The 18,753-nt window shown below is 44.6% G+C and overlaps 1 protein-coding gene across 6 annotated transcripts in view; it reads right to left on the bottom strand.

The window, feature by feature from the left end:
* Positions 1-18,753, bottom strand: part of TBC1D1 (TBC1 domain family member 1) — a 990,385-nt gene that overhangs the window by 109,421 nt on the left and 862,211 nt on the right. For all 6 annotated transcript variants that reach the window (XM_078678347.1, XM_078678346.1, XM_078678350.1 and 3 more), the window contains one exon: positions 5,355-5,599. In XM_078678347.1, the coding sequence (XP_078534473.1) occupies positions 5,355-5,599 (245 nt within the window). The remainder of the gene's footprint in view (positions 1-5,354; positions 5,600-18,753) is intronic.

Here is an 18,753-nt window from a genome sequence, read left to right on the forward strand (position 1 = left end):
TCCATCTGCTAGAGGCCTTTCGAGCAAAAATTCCAGCTTCCCTGCTCTACGGCATTGAGCTAATAGATTTGGGACAATGGGGTTTCCTAGATACTATCGAGGGTAGACTCTTGCGACATTTATCGTCGGTTAATAATGCTTGTAGAGTGGAATCCCTCAGACTTGAATTGGGCATACGAAGTAGTTGGGTTCAGGCCCTGGCAGGAGTAATACGTTGGGTCTTTCATTTAGCCAAGGGCAAACCGGCTACTTTAAGATTTCTGATTAAAAAGGAATTACTGGGTCCCATGAAAGAATATTCTTTACTTATAAAGAATTTCAGAAGGGCTGTTTCTTTACTAGAATTGGAGGAATTTACTCTTTTTTTCATTAACTCCACATCAGCCAAAGTTGTCATTAAAACGGGCTACTTGGGAGTTAAGTTTTAGGCGGGATAGAGATGTTCTCATTACAAAGAAAGGTGTTACTGAGGTTGTCAACTCTTACTTATTTAAACATATACAACCGTATGCATCTTGGACCCTGCCCCACGGCCTACGCCGTTTCTGGTTCCTCTTGAGACATGATCTTCTCCCTTTAAATAAATTACTAGCTAGATGGCACGGTTGTTCCGACAAATGTAATTTATGTAGCAATGAAAACTCAATTCAGGATATTGCCCATATTCTTTTCATATGCCCTGCCCTAATGGCCCATCGTCGAAAGTGGGTGAGACCAATATGTTTAAAGTTAAGCATTTCCTCTGCTATTTTCAACCCTCCCAATGAAATGTTCTGTTTCAGAATTTTTTATTTTTTTAAATGTTTCTTAGAATTATATTAATTGATATGATTCCCATTTTCTGGTTTTTGTATAAATGGAATGTATTTTGTGGATTTTATGTCTTGTAATTTCTGTTGTTATTTATGTTTTGTCTATATGTGGATCTCAATTGAGTTCCAAATCATATTCAAATAAATTGAAATTGTACTTGTTTTTCTTGCCTTCTGCTCCCCTGATTTCACTCGTTTTTCTTGCCTCTGCTCCAGATTGTACCCGTTTTTCGTGCCTTCTGCTCCCCTGATTGTACTCGTTTTTCTTGCCTCTACTCCCCTTTATGCCTCTATGCCACTCGTTTCCCCCTTTTTTTTTACCTTTCTGCCCTTTCTTGTGACCTTTCTGCCTCTGTGCCACTCGTTTCCCCCTGTTTTCTGTGACCTTTTCTGCCCTTTCTTGTGACCTTTCTGCCTCCGTGCCACTCGTTTCCCCCGTTTTTTGTGACCTTTCTGTGCTTTTTTGTGACCTTTGACCCTGCTTGCAGGCAAGTCGCCCCCACACCGCTGCTCGTCACCTGACTGCCTGGTTCCTGCCTCCTTGCTGTCTCCTTGTTTCCTAGGTTTTTACCTCCCCTCTACCCTGTGCACCAGTTCCCCCCACCCCCCAGCCGCTCCCGATCCGACCCTTTCCCGCCGCTGCAGCCCCGCCCCGCCCCCCCCGCACACCCATTCGCCTACCTGCTCCCGCCTCCCGGCTGCTTCTCCCTCCCAAGCCACCTCATATGCAGGCAGAGCAGCGGACACGCGCCGCGCCAATCCGCGCCTGGACCACGCCCTACGCCAGAACCCTGCGAACGCCATGACACCAGAATCCACTACAACGCCAGCACCCTCCACACATTCAACGCCGGCCGAAACCACACTTGCTTCCAGACCGCCCCAAAACAGACCCACTGACCCTTCTCCTGCCACACCTGTAGCTTCACCTGCGACAGAACCACCAAACCTCCAAAGACTGGACCCAACCACCTCCGCTGCATACTCCTCAACACCCTCTCCGCACGCAAACACGCCGTCGAGCTCTGGGATCTGCTCGTCACCTCCGCCCCAGACGTGGCCTTCCTGACCGAGACCTGGTGGAACGACTCCTCGGCACCTGACATCGCCATAGCTATCCCGGACGGCTACAAGATCAACCGCAGGAATCGCGACAACGGAATCGGAGGAGGAATAGCCATCGTCCACAAATCCACCCTCAAGGTCGCCACCCACGCAGAGGACACCCTCAACACCGCCAAATACCTGCAATTCCGGATCCACACCGACCCCAACACCACCCTCCGAGGAACACTCATCTACAGACCCCCCGGACCCCGGGCTCAGTTCAGCGACTCCATCGCCGACCTCGCCAGCACCCACGCACTCGCCTCCACGGACTACATCCTCTTCGGGGACCTGAACTTTCACCTCGAGAACAACAACGACGCCAACTCCGCCACCCTGATCGCCAACCTCGCCAACCTGTGCCTCAGACAACTCGTCACAGCACCCACCCACGCCGTCGGCCACACGCTGGATCCCGTTTTCTCCACAGGCTCCCACGTCGCCTTCGATCGTACCACCGAACTCCACTGGACCGACCATAGCTGCATCCATTTCACCTTCAAGAAACCAACCACGCACCACCGCACCAACAGCTGCTTTGCTGCTGCAGGAGCAAAGTCACCGAAGACCAGCTGATCACCTCACTCGCCAAGAACCCACCCACCGACCCCACCAACCCAGACGCCGCAGCCTGAAACCTCAGACAGTGGATCGATGAATGCGCCAACACACTCACCCCGCTCAAGAAACCCTCCAACAGCCATGCCAACAAGAGAGCCACCTGGTTCACCGGCGAGCTCAAGACCTCTAAACGCGCATTCCGGAAACTGGAGAAGACATGGCTCCACGAACGCACACCGGACAACCACGCAGCCCACAAGGACGCCACCCGCAGACACCACCACCTCATCAGATTAGCCAAGAGATCCTTCTTCAAAGATCGCTTGGATAACAATGCACACAACAGCAAAGAGCTATTCATCATCGTAAAGGAACTCTCCAACCCCAGCGCCAACCCTAACGACATCCCGCCCTCACAAGAACTGTGCGACTCACTAGCCATCTTCTTCCACCACAAGATCGCTGACATCCACGACAGCTTCAACACCACGACTACCCCGACTACACCAGACTCCACCTCCCCTGTGAACACCACCAGCGCCAACCGCCTGACCTCCTGGTCCAACGTCAACGACGACGAGACACGTAAGGTCATGAACTTCATTCACTCAGGATCTCCGTCTGACCCGTGCCCACACCACGTATTCAACAAAGCAGACACAGCCATCGCACCCCAACTACGGAAGGTCATCAACATCTCCTTCGAAACAGCGACATTCCCGGAAAGCTGGAAGCACGCCGAAATCAACGCCCTCCTCAAGAAGCCCAAAGCGGACTCCAAGGACCTCAAGAACGTCCGGCCATCTCCCTGCTCCCGTTCCCGGCAAAGGTCATCGAGAAAATCAACAACATGCAACTGGCCCGCCACCTCGAAGACAACATCTTGGACCCGTACCAGTCCGGGTTGAGACGATACCACAGCACTGAGACAGCCCTCATCGCCACCACAGACGACATCAGGCGCCAACTAGACAACGGCGAAACATCAGCCCTCATCCTCCTGGACCTGTCAGCCGCCTTCGACACGGTCTGCCATCGCACTCTAAAGACACGCCTCCTAGAAGCCGGAATCCAAGAGAAGTCTCTTGACTGGACCACCTCCTTCCGCTCTGGCAGAACCCAGAGCGTCCGCCCCCCACCCTTCCGATCCGAAGCCACCAACATCATCTGTGGCGTCCCCCAGGGCTCATCCCTCAGCCCAACGCTGTTCAACGTCTACATGGCCCCCCTCGCACAAGTGGCCCGCCATCACGACCTCAACATCATCTCCTACGCTGACGACACCCAGCTCATCCTGTCCCTCACCAAGGACCCGCACACCACCAAAACCACCTCCACGAGGGAATGAAGACCGTCGCCGATTGGATGAGGAGCAGCCGTCTGAAGCTGAACTCGGACAAGATGGAGGTCCTCATCCTCGGACCCACCCCCTGGTGGACGACTCCTACGACGACTACAGCGCATCCAAAACGCCTCTGCCCGACTGATCATCAACGTCCCCCGCCGCAGCCACATCACGCCCCACCTGAGAGACCTACACTGGCTTCCCGTTGACAAGAGGATCACCTTCAAGCTCCTCACCCACACACACAAAGCACTCCATAACGCCGGACCAGCCTAACTGATCAGCAGACTCAACTTCCACACCCCCACCTGTCAGCTCCGCTTTGCCAGCCTCACCCTCGCCGTTCTCCCCCGCATCCAACGAACGACCTCCGGCGGCAGATCCTTCTCCTACCTCGCCGCCAAGACCTGGAACACACTCCTACCCACATACGGCAGACCCACGACCTACTCACCTTCAGAAGACTCCTCAAGACCTGGCTCTTCGAGCAGTAGCAGCACCCCCCCCCTCCCCTCAGTGCCTTGGGACCCTCACGGGTAAGTAGGCTCTATGTATGAAAAACACATTGAGGAATGAGCTTTACCTGTAAAATAATCAAATCACTTTTCAATTTAAGGCACTGGATTTGAAATGCAAATCAGGAAATGAGAATTAACTACAGAACGATCTTATCACATTAAAATCCTGTAAGGGTTTGCCTGAAAGCCACCTTGGGGGCATGAGAATAATGCGCAGAATAATCATATCAACTTTCAATCCTGTAAACAGCATATGCCAAATGGGCAAACCCATTTTGTGGTCGCAAAATCAGCGGGCTTGCAAACACAAAATGGGTTTTCTTCCGGTAGAAAAGCCCTTGTAGAATTCGTAAAAGGGCTTTTTCGATCCGATTGAATGGCAAATTAGATGGGTCATGAAAGTGGTGGTTCAGAATAGAAAGCATCAATGGTTTGTAACTACAATTGTGGATCACGGCCTGCTCCCCTAGCCGCTGTCTTCCCCTAATGGGGGGGAAAAGATTTTCCATTTTCGAATTGAAATGGAGGGATGGAGGCCTACTGTTCCTTGCAGGCTTCCGTCCTGTATACTGACAGCCAATCACAGGGGTCGCAAATGGAGGCCCGCTTCCTTAAAGCTAATAGGGCAAGTTTTTTTACGACCACCTGCGAATGGACAATTTAGATGTAACCCATCAGTACAACAGTCGTATTGCAAATTGCATTCCTATTCTCAAACCAGGAAGTTTGCAAACTGCATATCCGTTTAGCGAATGGGAACTATGCCGATAGCCCTACGTGTGAAGGGCAATTTAGGGAAAGAGAATAATGCCCTGTAGAATGATCACGTGTTGAAAGATTATACCAGACTGCAACCCTGTGCTTGCAGAATAGTCATGTATTGCACCTCAGGCCTTTAAGGAGTTGTGTTTAAAATACACATTGAAGAAGGATTAAGACCTGTAGAATCATTCTATACCCTCTCATCCTGTAAGGCGTCACATGTGAAAGGCACATCAGCAAACAATTTACCTGTAGAATAATCATGTCAGGCCGATACTGCTTCCTGAGCCCCATGTCATACATGAGAAACTTCAGCATGTTAAATGCGTCCTCTTCGCTCATGTGCAGCAGCAGCACTCCGGCCACGAAGCTGAGGCCCTGGCAGTACCCGACCTCGGGGTCCAGCAGGGAGTAGGCCTTCAGAATGTTGTAGAGGGACAGCTGCCCCGCCCCCAGCTGGGCTGAGAAGTAGGGATGTGTCGGGAAGGTGCGTCCTGCGAAAACAACGGAGGTGAGCAATTCAAACATGCCTTTTTCAACTCTACTATCTAGACAGGTCAAACAAACACAACTCCTTTGAAGCCGTCTTATCTTTGTAAGCCAACTTTCAAAGCTACCATCACCGAGTAAACAATATATAATCAGCTTGTCCTTGGCCCGCCAGGTTGTGTCTTTTTTGCAATAAAATAAAAAAAGCTCATAAACACGTGTTGCAGTGTTTCTGATAATGCTGTTAGAAAACATTTCTGCTTCCAGTCCATCTCTCTCGGTGCTGTATGTGTAAGGTATGCAGCCGCAGCGACACCTACTGGCTGAGCGTGAGAACGCTCCGAGCAGTCTCATACTGTGTACATTCAATCAATCAATCAATCAATCATTTGCAAAGCGCACTAATTACATTGCTGTTATACTAAAATAGTGCCCCATTAATCCTCATCGATGCAAACATCTACACAAAATATTGAGCTGATAGGACTAATATTTTCAACTGCAGTATCTAAGCCTATGGGGCAAATATTGGAACACAGACACCACCTGAGACAGAAAACAATGCATAGAGAGCGCTATTAGATGTTCTCTTAGAGGTTTGATTCACAAAACTTAAATTAAAAAACACATGAGTCGAAATTGTCTCCTGTTATATTTCTTTTGCTTTTGGAACATATTCTACATTGTTTTTTTAATTCTTAAGGAATACAGTCGCTCTTAGGAGTTCATACATATGCAAGAATTTTACGGTCAGATCTTAAAAAAATGCATTAAAATGTTGTATTTTTTTTAAATTTTCAATGGAGAAAAACTTTTACCAACCTAAGGCACAGTTTGGCCTATAATGCTATAAAAATGCTTTTTTCCCCCCCTAACCATTCCTACTCTAGAAATACACCTCACATTTGCTAATGACAGGAGTATATTTATTTGCATGTGTATCCCCGTTAAGAAACTACCTGCACAGTTTTGGTAAAACTCCATGTTTTACAGCTGGACACACCCAGAAGCGCTCAAAAACCTCCATAATCGCAGATTTTCGTAATACACAAAAGCACTTTATGCAAGGAAAATTCCACTAATGCCAAATGATTGTTCTAATTTAAAAAATTTCACTTTAGGACGCAATTTGTGAAATGGGCCCTTACACATCAGTTATAAAACTGATCTTCCACTAGGAGACAGTATAACATGCAGTGTCACTCACTGCTTGACTTGAGCTCGATCACTCGACTCAAAATAGACCTGTCAAGATCCCCTAAAAACATTCATAACTTCAGGCGAACTAGGCTTAGGTCTGTGCTCTTGATAAAATCTAATTTTTGTAGATTCATAAAATTAATTTTCTTTGTGCATGGAAATCATAACATTTCTGTATAGTTGCTTACTATTAAACAGATTATTTTTGTTAGAATTCGAGTGTAAATCCACTCCTTATTTTTATCCTTCACATGGAACTACTTTTCTATGAAAATACGTTCCTTTCATTAAGCCCATTGTAAACATGTGGATGTTAGGAGCGCATTCGCACCCAATATGCATAACTACCACAACATTTCATTTACCACTTAACTTGGGTGGAAAACTTGGGTGTGATACACCATTGGTATTTTTTTGTAATACTGATAAAGTGACGACTATCTACTGCCTGTAATGATACAAGATGCCACCCCTAACCCCATATATATATGGCCTTGAAAAACGTGCCAAGTTTGGACATGTTCGATTGTCAAAAAGGCACGTTTTTTTGTGAGATAATTTCCAGTTAAGTATTTTTATATTACAGTTTTGTCTCACAAATCAATATTAATAAGATGTTTTCTTCCAACATTTGCTTATTTTCAACCTCACTAACTGAACATTCCCAAAAAAAAAAAAAAACATTTGGGAGGAAAAAGCTAAACTTAACAAATGTAATACTTAGAGAAAAAAGAACTTCAAATACTAATTTCTGTGACAAGGATCAGGGATTTCGGACCTCCAATCCAGCTTTTCACAGTCACAACTACAAGCTCACAAAGCAGACGCTCTGTGAATTAGGCCTTCAGCCAACAACGAGCTTCGCTTGCAAATGTCATGCGTGTCTGCAGCACATACAGTTTTTCCCTTTCACATGCGAGGTTCAAGATGCACCACAGTTACAAGGGCCGTGCTGTAATGAAGTGAGTTTTCCAACTTAAGGGAAAGGAAACATAATATATTCCATCCCCACCCCTTCTACACAAAGAGCGTCTGTGTAGCAGGCTTCCAAAAGCTGCTTTCTTCCACGGCAAGTCAAGCGTCCCTTGCAGTAACCCACTTGTTAAATAACACCCCGCCCCTCCTGTTCCAGGAATGCTGCTCTAATGAAGCCGCTCACTGTAGGTGCGCTGCGAGATACGATCAGAGATCTTTTGTGCACAACAAAGACTTCCACGAGAAAGACTACGTGATCAAAACAAAGTCTGAAAGAAGTCTGCTTGCGTTTCTCTCTTTTTTTTGTTGGCATGCGTGCGCATCTATGGAAGTTACATGATGAAAGTTCTTGTACAGTGGCAAAGCCTGCAATTTGCAAAATCACAGGGTTTGAGACCACAAAATTAGTTTTAGTGATGTACAAAGCTCCTTTTGTGAGTCGCAAAAGCCATTCCAATTGGCAAAAGGTGTTCTGCGGATCGTTTGGAATGGCACTTAGGAGGGGCAGTGAAGGGGCCGCCCCATTCTAGTGACAGCTGTCAATGACATGGACCAATCGCATGGTTCTTCAGTTAGGATTGCAAACCACTGATAAGATGCAGACACCTGAGCTGGGGTGGGATCTGATTCACAAAGGGGAAGCAACTCCATAGGGCAGCCCCCCTTTTCAGGAAGGTATAGGGGGTCCTCGGAGGAATTAAAGAGTGATTCTGGGGATCAATGCATGCTCCCACCTATGACCTCAAACATGGGACACATTTTTATTTTAAAGCAGAACTTGGTCATTAAAGGGACTTCAACTGCATTTAGAAAAATCCTGTTTGAAATGTGAATGCATGGACAGAGGTCTGGTATCTCTTGTGGGCTTCGATCGCTGTATTTGTAGTCAATCACTAGGAGTTACAAACAGGGACCTATCATCTCGCAAAGAACATTGTGAGATGATCTATTGGTTCACAGGAGTATTGCAAAGTGACAGGCGGGTCACAAAAAGTTAGCACCAACTATTTGAGACATGCATGTACGTACATCAGGCCCTTAGCGTCCTTTCAATAGGCACTTTTTTTCCAAATAAGGCCGCAACAGTAAGTAGGAGTGCAGCTATCAATAGTGCAGGAGCACTAGGGCCCAGGGAGTCAAGGAGGTCGTCTAGAAGTAAAACATAACCATAGGTGGGCCCAAACTGTGGGTCTTTGGGGCATTTTTCCTGCTTGCATTAGGATCCATGGTATCCCTCAGTTAATTAGAAAGGCCCAGTTAGTACACAACTACCATGGCTATCACGCATTGTTCTGGAATCTTTGTTAGTAGCCAACGCACTGGTTGACTTGTTAAGGAAGAATATCCTTTCAGCTTAATCATTTTACTATAGGAATCGGTGCTCGTTGTATGAGAGAGGGAACGTTTAGATGGAAAGCTACAAGACTAATATAGACAGTTAGCAATAAAATGTCATAAACAAAAATAAATCTACTTCGTCAATTACACTCAGCAGAGCTTTGGTCCATAATGCTCTTTGGAGCAGTTACCAAGTTCAAATTTACAGTGACGGATACTGCAAGATGTAAAGCCACACAACAAGTGGGATTATGAGGAGGGGTCTGGTTCGATAGAATTGTGGGTGTTGGATCAGGGCTTAGTGCACTAAACCCAAGACCTCACAACACATACACTCCGTTGCTCAAATATAAACCCTACAATTACAAGCAAATTAGGTAATGACATCCGGCTGCATCAATCTTACATAGATTGTACCAAATTGTATTGTTAAAACATAAGAGAAAGAGAGGTCCACGTCTTGATGTGAGACGTGGCTGCACTCCCATACAACCCAAACAATACAACCTGTATAAGATCAGCTCACTTCTGTGATGAATACGTAGCTTGTTCTTGGTAGCTTGGCTGAAGTGGCAAGGTTTGAGGTTGAAATTATTCAATAAATAAAGGGGGAGTCTATACCGTAGGGCCCCCAAGGCTTGCTACACTTGTCGGCCAGTCCCATTGTGCCAAATATCTCAGAGCTGAAAAAAACGAATATGAAGCCATCAAGATCGGGTATTTAGAAAAAAGAAAACGTTTGTGGCCGTAGCCCAGTCCAGAAGAAATGAAGAAAACGTACCTGTCGTACTGCCACCATGAGGAAAAGTGACCAGATCCTCAAAACTGGTTCCTCAGATCCCTGTCCATGGTTCCCAGTTTCTCATTGGAATGAGTCCTTACAATTTCCCAAAATCAGCAACAGCGATGACACTTTACATGGCCACTGCGTATGCTTTCCATCAAGTGATGGCTTCCTCTGCTGTAGGGCGTCTGCCCTCTGCAGCCACAATATGGAATTTTCACACAGTCTAGAAGGCTTTTATGGTAGGTCAGGATCCTGTATCCTTGGGCTTTAGCAAAAGATTAGCATCAGTCGCCTAGACGCAACCTTAGGACACAGATTCAGTTTAAGAGGAGACTACTCTGCTTTGCCCTGTTTACGTAAGTTGGAAAACTCTGCTCCTCATTTGGTCTAGGGTCAAACAGGGTACCCTGAACTGTAAGTCCAGTGCACTATTCATGATGACCTCTTAGATAATAAAACTATAATTCACAGGCTTCCGTCTCTGAAGTTTGGTGTTATTCTGACCCCGTAGGCTGTGTGCAGTGAGGTATGTCCACACACAGGCCATCTACCCAAACCAGGGTAGACCCAAACCAGGCAAGACAGTGTGGGAACAGCTCATGGCCATAGGTTTAGACCTGCGCTCAATCCTGCTGTGGACAACCAAAAGGTGGAGCATAGATGGCTGCATCCATAGGGCCTGGCCTGAGGCCAAGTTTTGCTTTCATCCGATTGCACGCTGCCAAAGAACATGAATAGTCAGTTCCTAGGACTTGCAATGTTAGGCGTTTAACGTAAAAAAGGAGATTGTTGCACATGGACGAAGGCTGTGTGTACCTACCCAGAGATTTGGCGTATCAAAACACCTCTGCATGACCGAAGATAATGCACAGCAGAGATTGAAGATTTGTTCTGTTGCTTGAACCTACCAATACTACCATATATAGACTCATACACTGTTGTCTACTCGCTATTTGTGAAACACAACAGTGTAAATGATGTGAGAACTATGTTAAGAGCATTACTTCTTTACTGTTCTCCCTCCTCTAAAAGACCAATGGATTACTGATAGAAGTACTTATGGGGGGTTTGGGATCGCAGAAGTGAAACACATAGTGTGCTTCTGTCATCTGCACCATACCTATAGCACAATGTCCCTTGTGCAGATTGTACGTGCACAGTTCCTTCATTATGCCTAGGCAAGTATCCTGAGAAGCAAATGTAACAATTACAAATCTTGTGTAACTTCTTTTTGTTGCAGAGTTGATTTGCACACCGACCACTGCCCCTGGAGACGTCTTTCATTACAAGCCTTATTACTCACATAATTGCTTACATCACCCGCTGACATCCCACATGCCAGTGAATTCTAGGCTCTGCTTAAACATGAATGTCTGCAGCTGAACAGGGAGGTGCAACTTCATCTGTCATAGTCAAGAATATCCATTTGCTTAGCGTTCCTTCAAACTCATTTAGATGCTGCTGATAATTGTACAAAGCACCTGGTGCGGCAAATCCTATTAATTTCAAGAAAACATGTCTGCTTTCTTTTTCAAACCACAGGAGCACACAGCTTTTTCAAGGAACTGTCTGATGCTTCAGCAGCGTTGGCAAGTGTGTATTTCGATGAACGTTTCTGATATTCAGAAACACACACAGGATTACTGCACACAAAGGGTGAACATAGTTCCCTACATATACATGGCATTATTGGCATAAGTGTTTCTGCTTATGCTGGTTTGGGACACTGCATGTATAAACATCCTTTTATGTATGTGTTATCGGGAAAGGAGCAACAATTGTTCAGGTACCTATTAAGTACACATTTTTACAGCTACTAAATAATATAAGCATTAATTCAATTATCTGAACCCTGATTGCTTGAACACGTCGAATCCCCTTACCTCCGTCTTATCCTCAAAAACACACACTTTTTCTTCTTTTTTTAAGAGGACTTGTACACAATTTCTGTTTATGAATGACAAATCATAGTAATTATAGTAATAGTAATTACTCAAAGTTTTAAAATGCTGTTGTGCAAATTTACACAAACAACTTTTTTTTCTTTATATTTCAAGATTTCGAAATTTTTCCTAGTACTTTACATTTTGGTTTCTACTTTTTCTACCGACCAGGCCTCAATCAGTTTGCAATTTTTTTATAACACCAAAATATATAATGTAAAAGTGTCTTCCTTTTTTGCGTGCAAAGTATCACACTTAAAAAAATGGTATCTCACATGCATTATTATTTAAAAGCAAACAATGTTTTATATTTTATTGTAAATATTTGACTAGTATCTTTCTATAGTCTTGCCCAGGTGGAAAGAGGCATTCAGTTGCTTCTTTAAAAAATGCATATACTTGGTGTCCCCCGCTAAAGGAATGTTCTACAAATTAGATACCGTCAGTTTCAAGATGTGACACCTAGAAACTGCATCTGTGCTGCCACAGGAGGTCTGTCATGACAACTTCAGCATAAAAAAAGATGTGGTTGGCCATCAAGTTTAGGGCTGACCAATAGAAGTTTGACTAGACCATGTATGCACAGATTTAGATGATATGTCCTGGCCAATGACTAACTCAGGAGTCTAAACTTGTGTTTTCTCTTGTCAAATGTGTTTGTACGTTTTTTTATGTGTATGAAATAGTGAAATGTGTTAAAATGATTTTATAAAATGTATTAATATATTTTTTTTAAAACATTTATTTTTATTTTAACTTTGCAATAGTGACAGACCATTGACATTGATACATTTGTTTCATATTATCAATCATAGTGACCTTTGCAGTGACCAATATAGCAAATATCAGGATTCATTACATTTCTTGCTCACTCCCTCTAACCCTCCGCATTTCTAAGTCCACTGATGGGGACACACATATGTCACCTCTGTATAAATTCCATTTGGCCCATTTCTTATCCCATTTCTTTGAACATCCACGTGCAATAAATACTTCTTTCTCTGCCACCATACATTTATCCAATTCCCTACTCCATATTGCAACCCCCGGCGGCCTGACGCTACCCCATTCCCTAGCTAATTCTCTCTTAAATAAAGTGAATCCTAACGTTGCGAACTGTTGTTCCGTCCCGGTAAGGTCCGTAGCTTCCCATATGTTTAACAAGCCCAGTTGTGGCGTCAGCGTGATCGTCTTACCAAGAGCAGACCGCAGATGTTGCACAATCCTATCCCATCTGTTTTGCACCATAGGACAGTCCCAAATCATATGATAAAAACTAGCTGACTGCCCACAGCCCTGAAAACACAGGTCATCCGGCCTAGACCCGATTTTCGCCAGAGTGATTCCAGTCAAATATGAACAATGCAGTATACGGAGCTATATAAGGCGATACCTAAGTGTGATGGCAGCCTCTCTCGGAGACATCAATGCTTGCCTCCAGTCCTCCTCCTCCATTGGTCCTAGTTCTCTTTCCCATTTCTCTCTGAGCTGTCTAAAGGTATCTGGCATGTTGTTACTGAGCTTTCTATACGTAAGGGAGATTGCCTTGGCCTGTAATTGTCCGTCTAATAAACGATCTTCCAAAGGGGAGTATTCTGGTATATCTCTACAGCTAGGAAACGCTGCCATTAAGGCGTGCCTGATTTGTAGGTATCGAAAAACTTCGCCAGGAGCCAACTGGTACGTTTTCTGTAGCTCCTCGAACCGAAGAATCTTACTCTTCCCAATCAGATCTCCTACCTTTGAGATACCGATCATGTCCCATTTGTCAAACCCTGGATGTCGTCCGAGCATGCCGAGTTTTTGTGCAGACCACAGCGGTGTCATCTGGGTGAGTCTATTCGACCAGCCCAGGCGGGAGTTAGCCAGTCTCCATATTTGCAACGTATGCTGGGTGGGTCCTACAAGTTTCCTGTTCCGTGGGGACGAATAAAGCGCCCCCAGGAAGCCAGCTCTTTCCATTTGATATCGGTCCAAGGCACACGCCGGATCATCTGGTAAGGTATATTTCCATCTGTTTACCGTAACCAGTTGCGAAGCCCAATAGTACAACCGTAAATCGGGTAGCACGATTCCTCCATCGTACCATCCTTTCGTCAATTTTTGGAGCGCAATTCTGAGGGCTCTTCCATCCCACAATAATGTACATAGCTCCCCTTCCACAGCCACAAAAAAGGTATCAGGAACTTTAGACGGGCTATTCTGTAGAATATACAGAAAGCGAGGAAGGGCAAGCATCTTAAAGAGTGCCGCCCGACCGATCAATGACAAGGGGAGGGACCTCCAGTGTTGGACATACGCTCGCAGCCGCGCCAGCAGTGGCACCAGATTGCTCCTGTAAAAAAGGGCCGCATCTGGTGTGACGAAGATCCCCAGGTATTTAAAACCATCTGTTGCAATCATCAAGGCACAGTCTTTAGGAAGACGGGGAACCTGTCCGTGGAGCATATACAGGACTGACTTGTCCCAGTTGACAGCATACCCTGAATACTTTCCAAAATTAATAAAGATGTCTAGGACCACTCAAATGGATCTATAGGGATACGTCAGGTATAATACTATGTCGTCTGCATATAATGATATTCTGTCCTCACATTCCGGGGACCACCTCAGCCCTCTGGTCATGACATCTTTCCGCACCGAAGCCGCCAGGGGTTCCAACATCAGTGCAAATAATAGCGGGGACAAAGGGCATCCTTGTCTAGTACCCCTACGAAGAGAAAACTGCCTAGACATGAAGTTGTTTACTCTAACCTGTCCAGCTATGTCTGTGTAAAGCAGTCGTATCCACCTCAGGAATTTCGGGCCCAACCCTGTTCTGATTAATACTTCAAACATGTAGGACCATTCAATTGAATCGAAGGCCATAGAGGCGTCCAAGGACAATATAGCCGCGTCCTCTTCCAGAAATACCTGTCGGGCCAACACGTTATGTAAACGACGGATATTAAGGGATGTATTTCTACCCGGCATGAAACCGGACTGATCGGGATGCACCAATGAATGTATTCTTTTGATGAATTCAGTGGTTTTTATGGGCTTTTAATTAAAGAAACACTCTTTTATTGCTCTAATATAGGTGTTAGAATTTTTATTTATTTTCATCTTCATTGAATTAAGTAGGAAATTATATTGCATTGATGTGATAGTTGTTTTACTAGTAATGATAGTGTACAATTCATTTCGACTTATTCCAAAGGGAAGCTATTTTGTAACTTGTGAAGAGTACCTCATCCCTTTAGTTAGAAAGGGGTCTCTCTCTTATCTTAACTAGACATGGGGTGTCACTTCTATAACTAACATTTATCTTAAATCCTATTCATTCAAAACAATATCATTTGCCTGTGCAGTGGAATCCTACCCACAAAGTTAGCCTAAATGTCGATGCCATGTTAACTGAAAATAATGCATTCACATGAAAGGCCTGTTTTCTACATTGAACCGTTATTTTCCACAAGATGATTTTTCTTTTGCTGCATATGTTGATACTTTCCAGAAACCTTCGGTTAGTGAATAGGCATTTGCTTTGTTATATAATGATTACAGCCGAAGATTGAGATACAGAAAACCCCGCTCCGTGGGTACTCTGACCCGTGAGTACTCGGACACCACAGCATTCTTTGTTTACAGGTGTGCTGACCTGTTGTTAGGATTCTGTTTGATGAAACTGTAGACACTACATCCTTAAAGCATAATGTAAAGTCACCATCATGGCTATATTGGAAGCCTGTATAATGTAAACTGATACGGACATGCGTTACTGATCTCCCTCAATTTGTATTCCAATCTATAATTCACAACTCTATTTTCTTCTTAAATTTTAAGACATGCTAAAAAAGAAACTATCTATTTAATAAGTGTAATAACATAATAGGCAAACAAACATTAGGATTGGCTCCAGAAGGTAGACTATTGCTTTCAAAGGAACAATGTTTGCACTCCAACCCCAGTCACCAGCCATAAAACCCCACAGTTACTGGATCAATTTCCCCATAAGTGTTAAAAAGCGTTTAGGATCAGTTACATGTTTCTTATGAAAGCAATGGACTATTACATTAACTTATGTGTTCGTCATTATTTTTGACTGCCTTCTTTGCTTTTCTGAATGCTTCCTTGGAATGGACAAAAAGCACTGCTTTGTTGAAAAATATAGCCGAAACGCAGTAATAATAGTCTAGAAAATACTTGGTAATACAAATTGTAAAAACAAATCTTTATTTAGCTTGTAGTCTTGTTTTAGGTGCAAAGATCACGTACTTTGGCAGGGAAAATAAACCTTGTTTTTTAATCTAGTGGCATTATTGCAAGAGAGAGTAGGGAAGAAGGTAAAAGCTTTAGAACCACACCAGCAAACCAGTCAAATGAAAGAGTTTGGGAACTGCAGAAAAAGAAAATGAAAATAAACAATTCGAAAAACAAAAAATGCACACAAGCGGAATCGGAAAAAATGGCAAAACAACATGGTAAGGAAACGGCGTTTCCCACATAATATTTTAGTGCATTACTTCTGAAAAGCAGAACCATGTATACCAATTCTGAAAAGTAAAACTTGCTATATAAAGAGTGTTAACAGTAACAGAATATCCTGCAAACAGAAACCATTCAAGTGCTCTACTATTTATCCTCTCTGTGTGTACAAAGTTGTTAAATAATGCTGTGATGCTCAGAAGGCCGCATTCTTTTGCACACTTATCTCTGAAACACAAATTGCCGCTGAGGGTTAGATTAACTGTGAGCCAACCGGGTATGAGACACTTTGCCCTTTTGACCTTAGAACTGATTCACCTGCATCAAACCCAAAAACCCCTCCCAACAAAGGCATCTAACACAAAGAGCATATAGTTCTGCGAATCTTTTCAAAGTAAGTCTGGGGATTATTACAGCATGGAATGTTTTATCAAAAAACAAGATTCACATTTGCGGTCAGAATACATTCCAGCGTAATGGCTACCTGACGAATGTGACAGACTGGAAATAGCCTCTGACGAAGACGACAGCTCGTTTGTTTTCATAACCTACCACTTGCCTAAATGAAAATCATGGCTAACCCCTACCTTCTAGGTCTGTCGTGCAAAAATCCACTGGACGTCGGCTAGCAAAAAAAAAAAAAAGTAGAGAGAATGCCCTGGCTATTAACTGAGCAGTTACTATTCGATAGCATATGTGTCCTCTCACAGCACAATCAATGTTGTCACTTGTAACCGGTTTGAATGTCTATTTTACAAAGAGCCGATACAAATTTTGATAGCGCTGATAAGCCACGACAAACCACACCCCTGATTTAATATTTAGACTTTGAGATTCCCGATACAGGCAGTTCTAAACTGGGAGTACATTCAGCGTAAGGCATGCCATTACTATTAGCCACAACAATCACTGACGAACATTCATGTCCCAAATGACTTGTAGTTATGGAGATAAGATACAGTAAATATAAACAGGATTAGGGGTCTGAGCTTAAGTCGTATGACAACACATGAATTCTAAACTGGAAACAGAAGACTTGAATTCCTTGCAAATTGCATTCTTGTAAGGAAACAGGCCCATGTGCAGGTTCCCCAGCTCGCCACTTTTTGCCACATTTTGACTATTAGCTGCTGGGTTTTCGAGAATGCACTGAGGGCCTGCTTGTCCACAACTCAGTGCCAATGTTTTGACATACTGCAAAAGGTATGATTAATTTGATACACCCAATTGGCAAGGACTGACTGACTTATAAGTCCCTAGTATATGGTACACAGGGTACCAAAAGCACGTAAGGCAGAGGTTCCAGTCGGGGCTGCAGCCCTGTTTGTGCCACCCTGCATGTGAAAGAGACCGAATGGACCCCAGCCTGCCACTGCAGACTGAAAGGGCAAGTGCGACTCTGCTAGATCGACTTTGCCATAAAACCTAATGACAAAGCCACCACTTTCCTTTGAATGTCTGAGCTATATATTATGAAGTATGACATATTAATTTCAACTTATCTTAGCAGCAACCCTTCTAAAGTGTTGGTTTGCTGTGGCTACCACATGGGGACTGGCTGGCACCCCATCTTGGCTTACTACTGAAGGAAAATGCCTAACAGGGTCAGTAAGGAATCAAATTAATTGTGGCATTAAATCCGACCTAATATCCAGGCCAGATTTAAAGTCATAATTAAAGCTAAACAACTTTTAGAAAGTTGCCACTCTTCACTCCAGCTAATCCAGTGTATTCACAAAGGCACTTACACAGGCTGGCTTCTGACCACCTAGGGAGACGTTTGAATGTGGGACCTCCTCCCCCTGGATGGTCACTCAGGGTATTAGCCCAAAAGCTAGGCTTCAAAGGCGAAGTCGCCTTTGAAGGGCTGCTTCTAACATCTCTGAGCAGACAATTAGGAGACAGAGCCAAGGAAGGGAAACCTGTGTCCGAACCAGTTTTGGCCCACTGGTAGCCACACCTCTAAAGTGGGCCACCCTGCTCCTTACTACCAAGGAAGGGTCATGCCATCTTAAAGGAGGGGGGAAAAAGGGTGTACTCTGGGATAGCCAGATGCCACATATCACAGGAACTTCCTCACTAGAGAGGAGGGGGCCCAGTAGCACATTGGCTAGTGACAGTATGGTCACCGCGGGGAACTTTCCGTGGAAAAGTAGAGTGCACCTGGCACTCTGTCCCTCAGTTCACTCTTGAGAAGAAGAAGGACCAAAGGAGGACTGCCCTGCTGCCTTTAGTTCGCACAAAGAGTGGTTGCACTGTCGAGAGGACTGCACCTGCTGCACTTTTGACTGGGACTGTGCCTGTGGCTTCTGACTAGGGAAAAAGTTGATTTCCCCCCTTCACTAACTACAGTGACTCCGAGGATCAGTTGGCTGATCCCCTGGAACCAGCTCCAGGGGCACAAAAGCTGAAAGTTTCCAAAAAGATAAAGTTGACCTCTGAAGCAAAA

The sequence above is a fragment of the Lissotriton helveticus genome, chromosome 2_2, assembly GCF_964261635.1.
Source record: "Lissotriton helveticus chromosome 2_2, aLisHel1.1, whole genome shotgun sequence".
NCBI classification, from domain to species: Eukaryota; Metazoa; Chordata; class Amphibia; order Caudata; family Salamandridae; genus Lissotriton; species Lissotriton helveticus.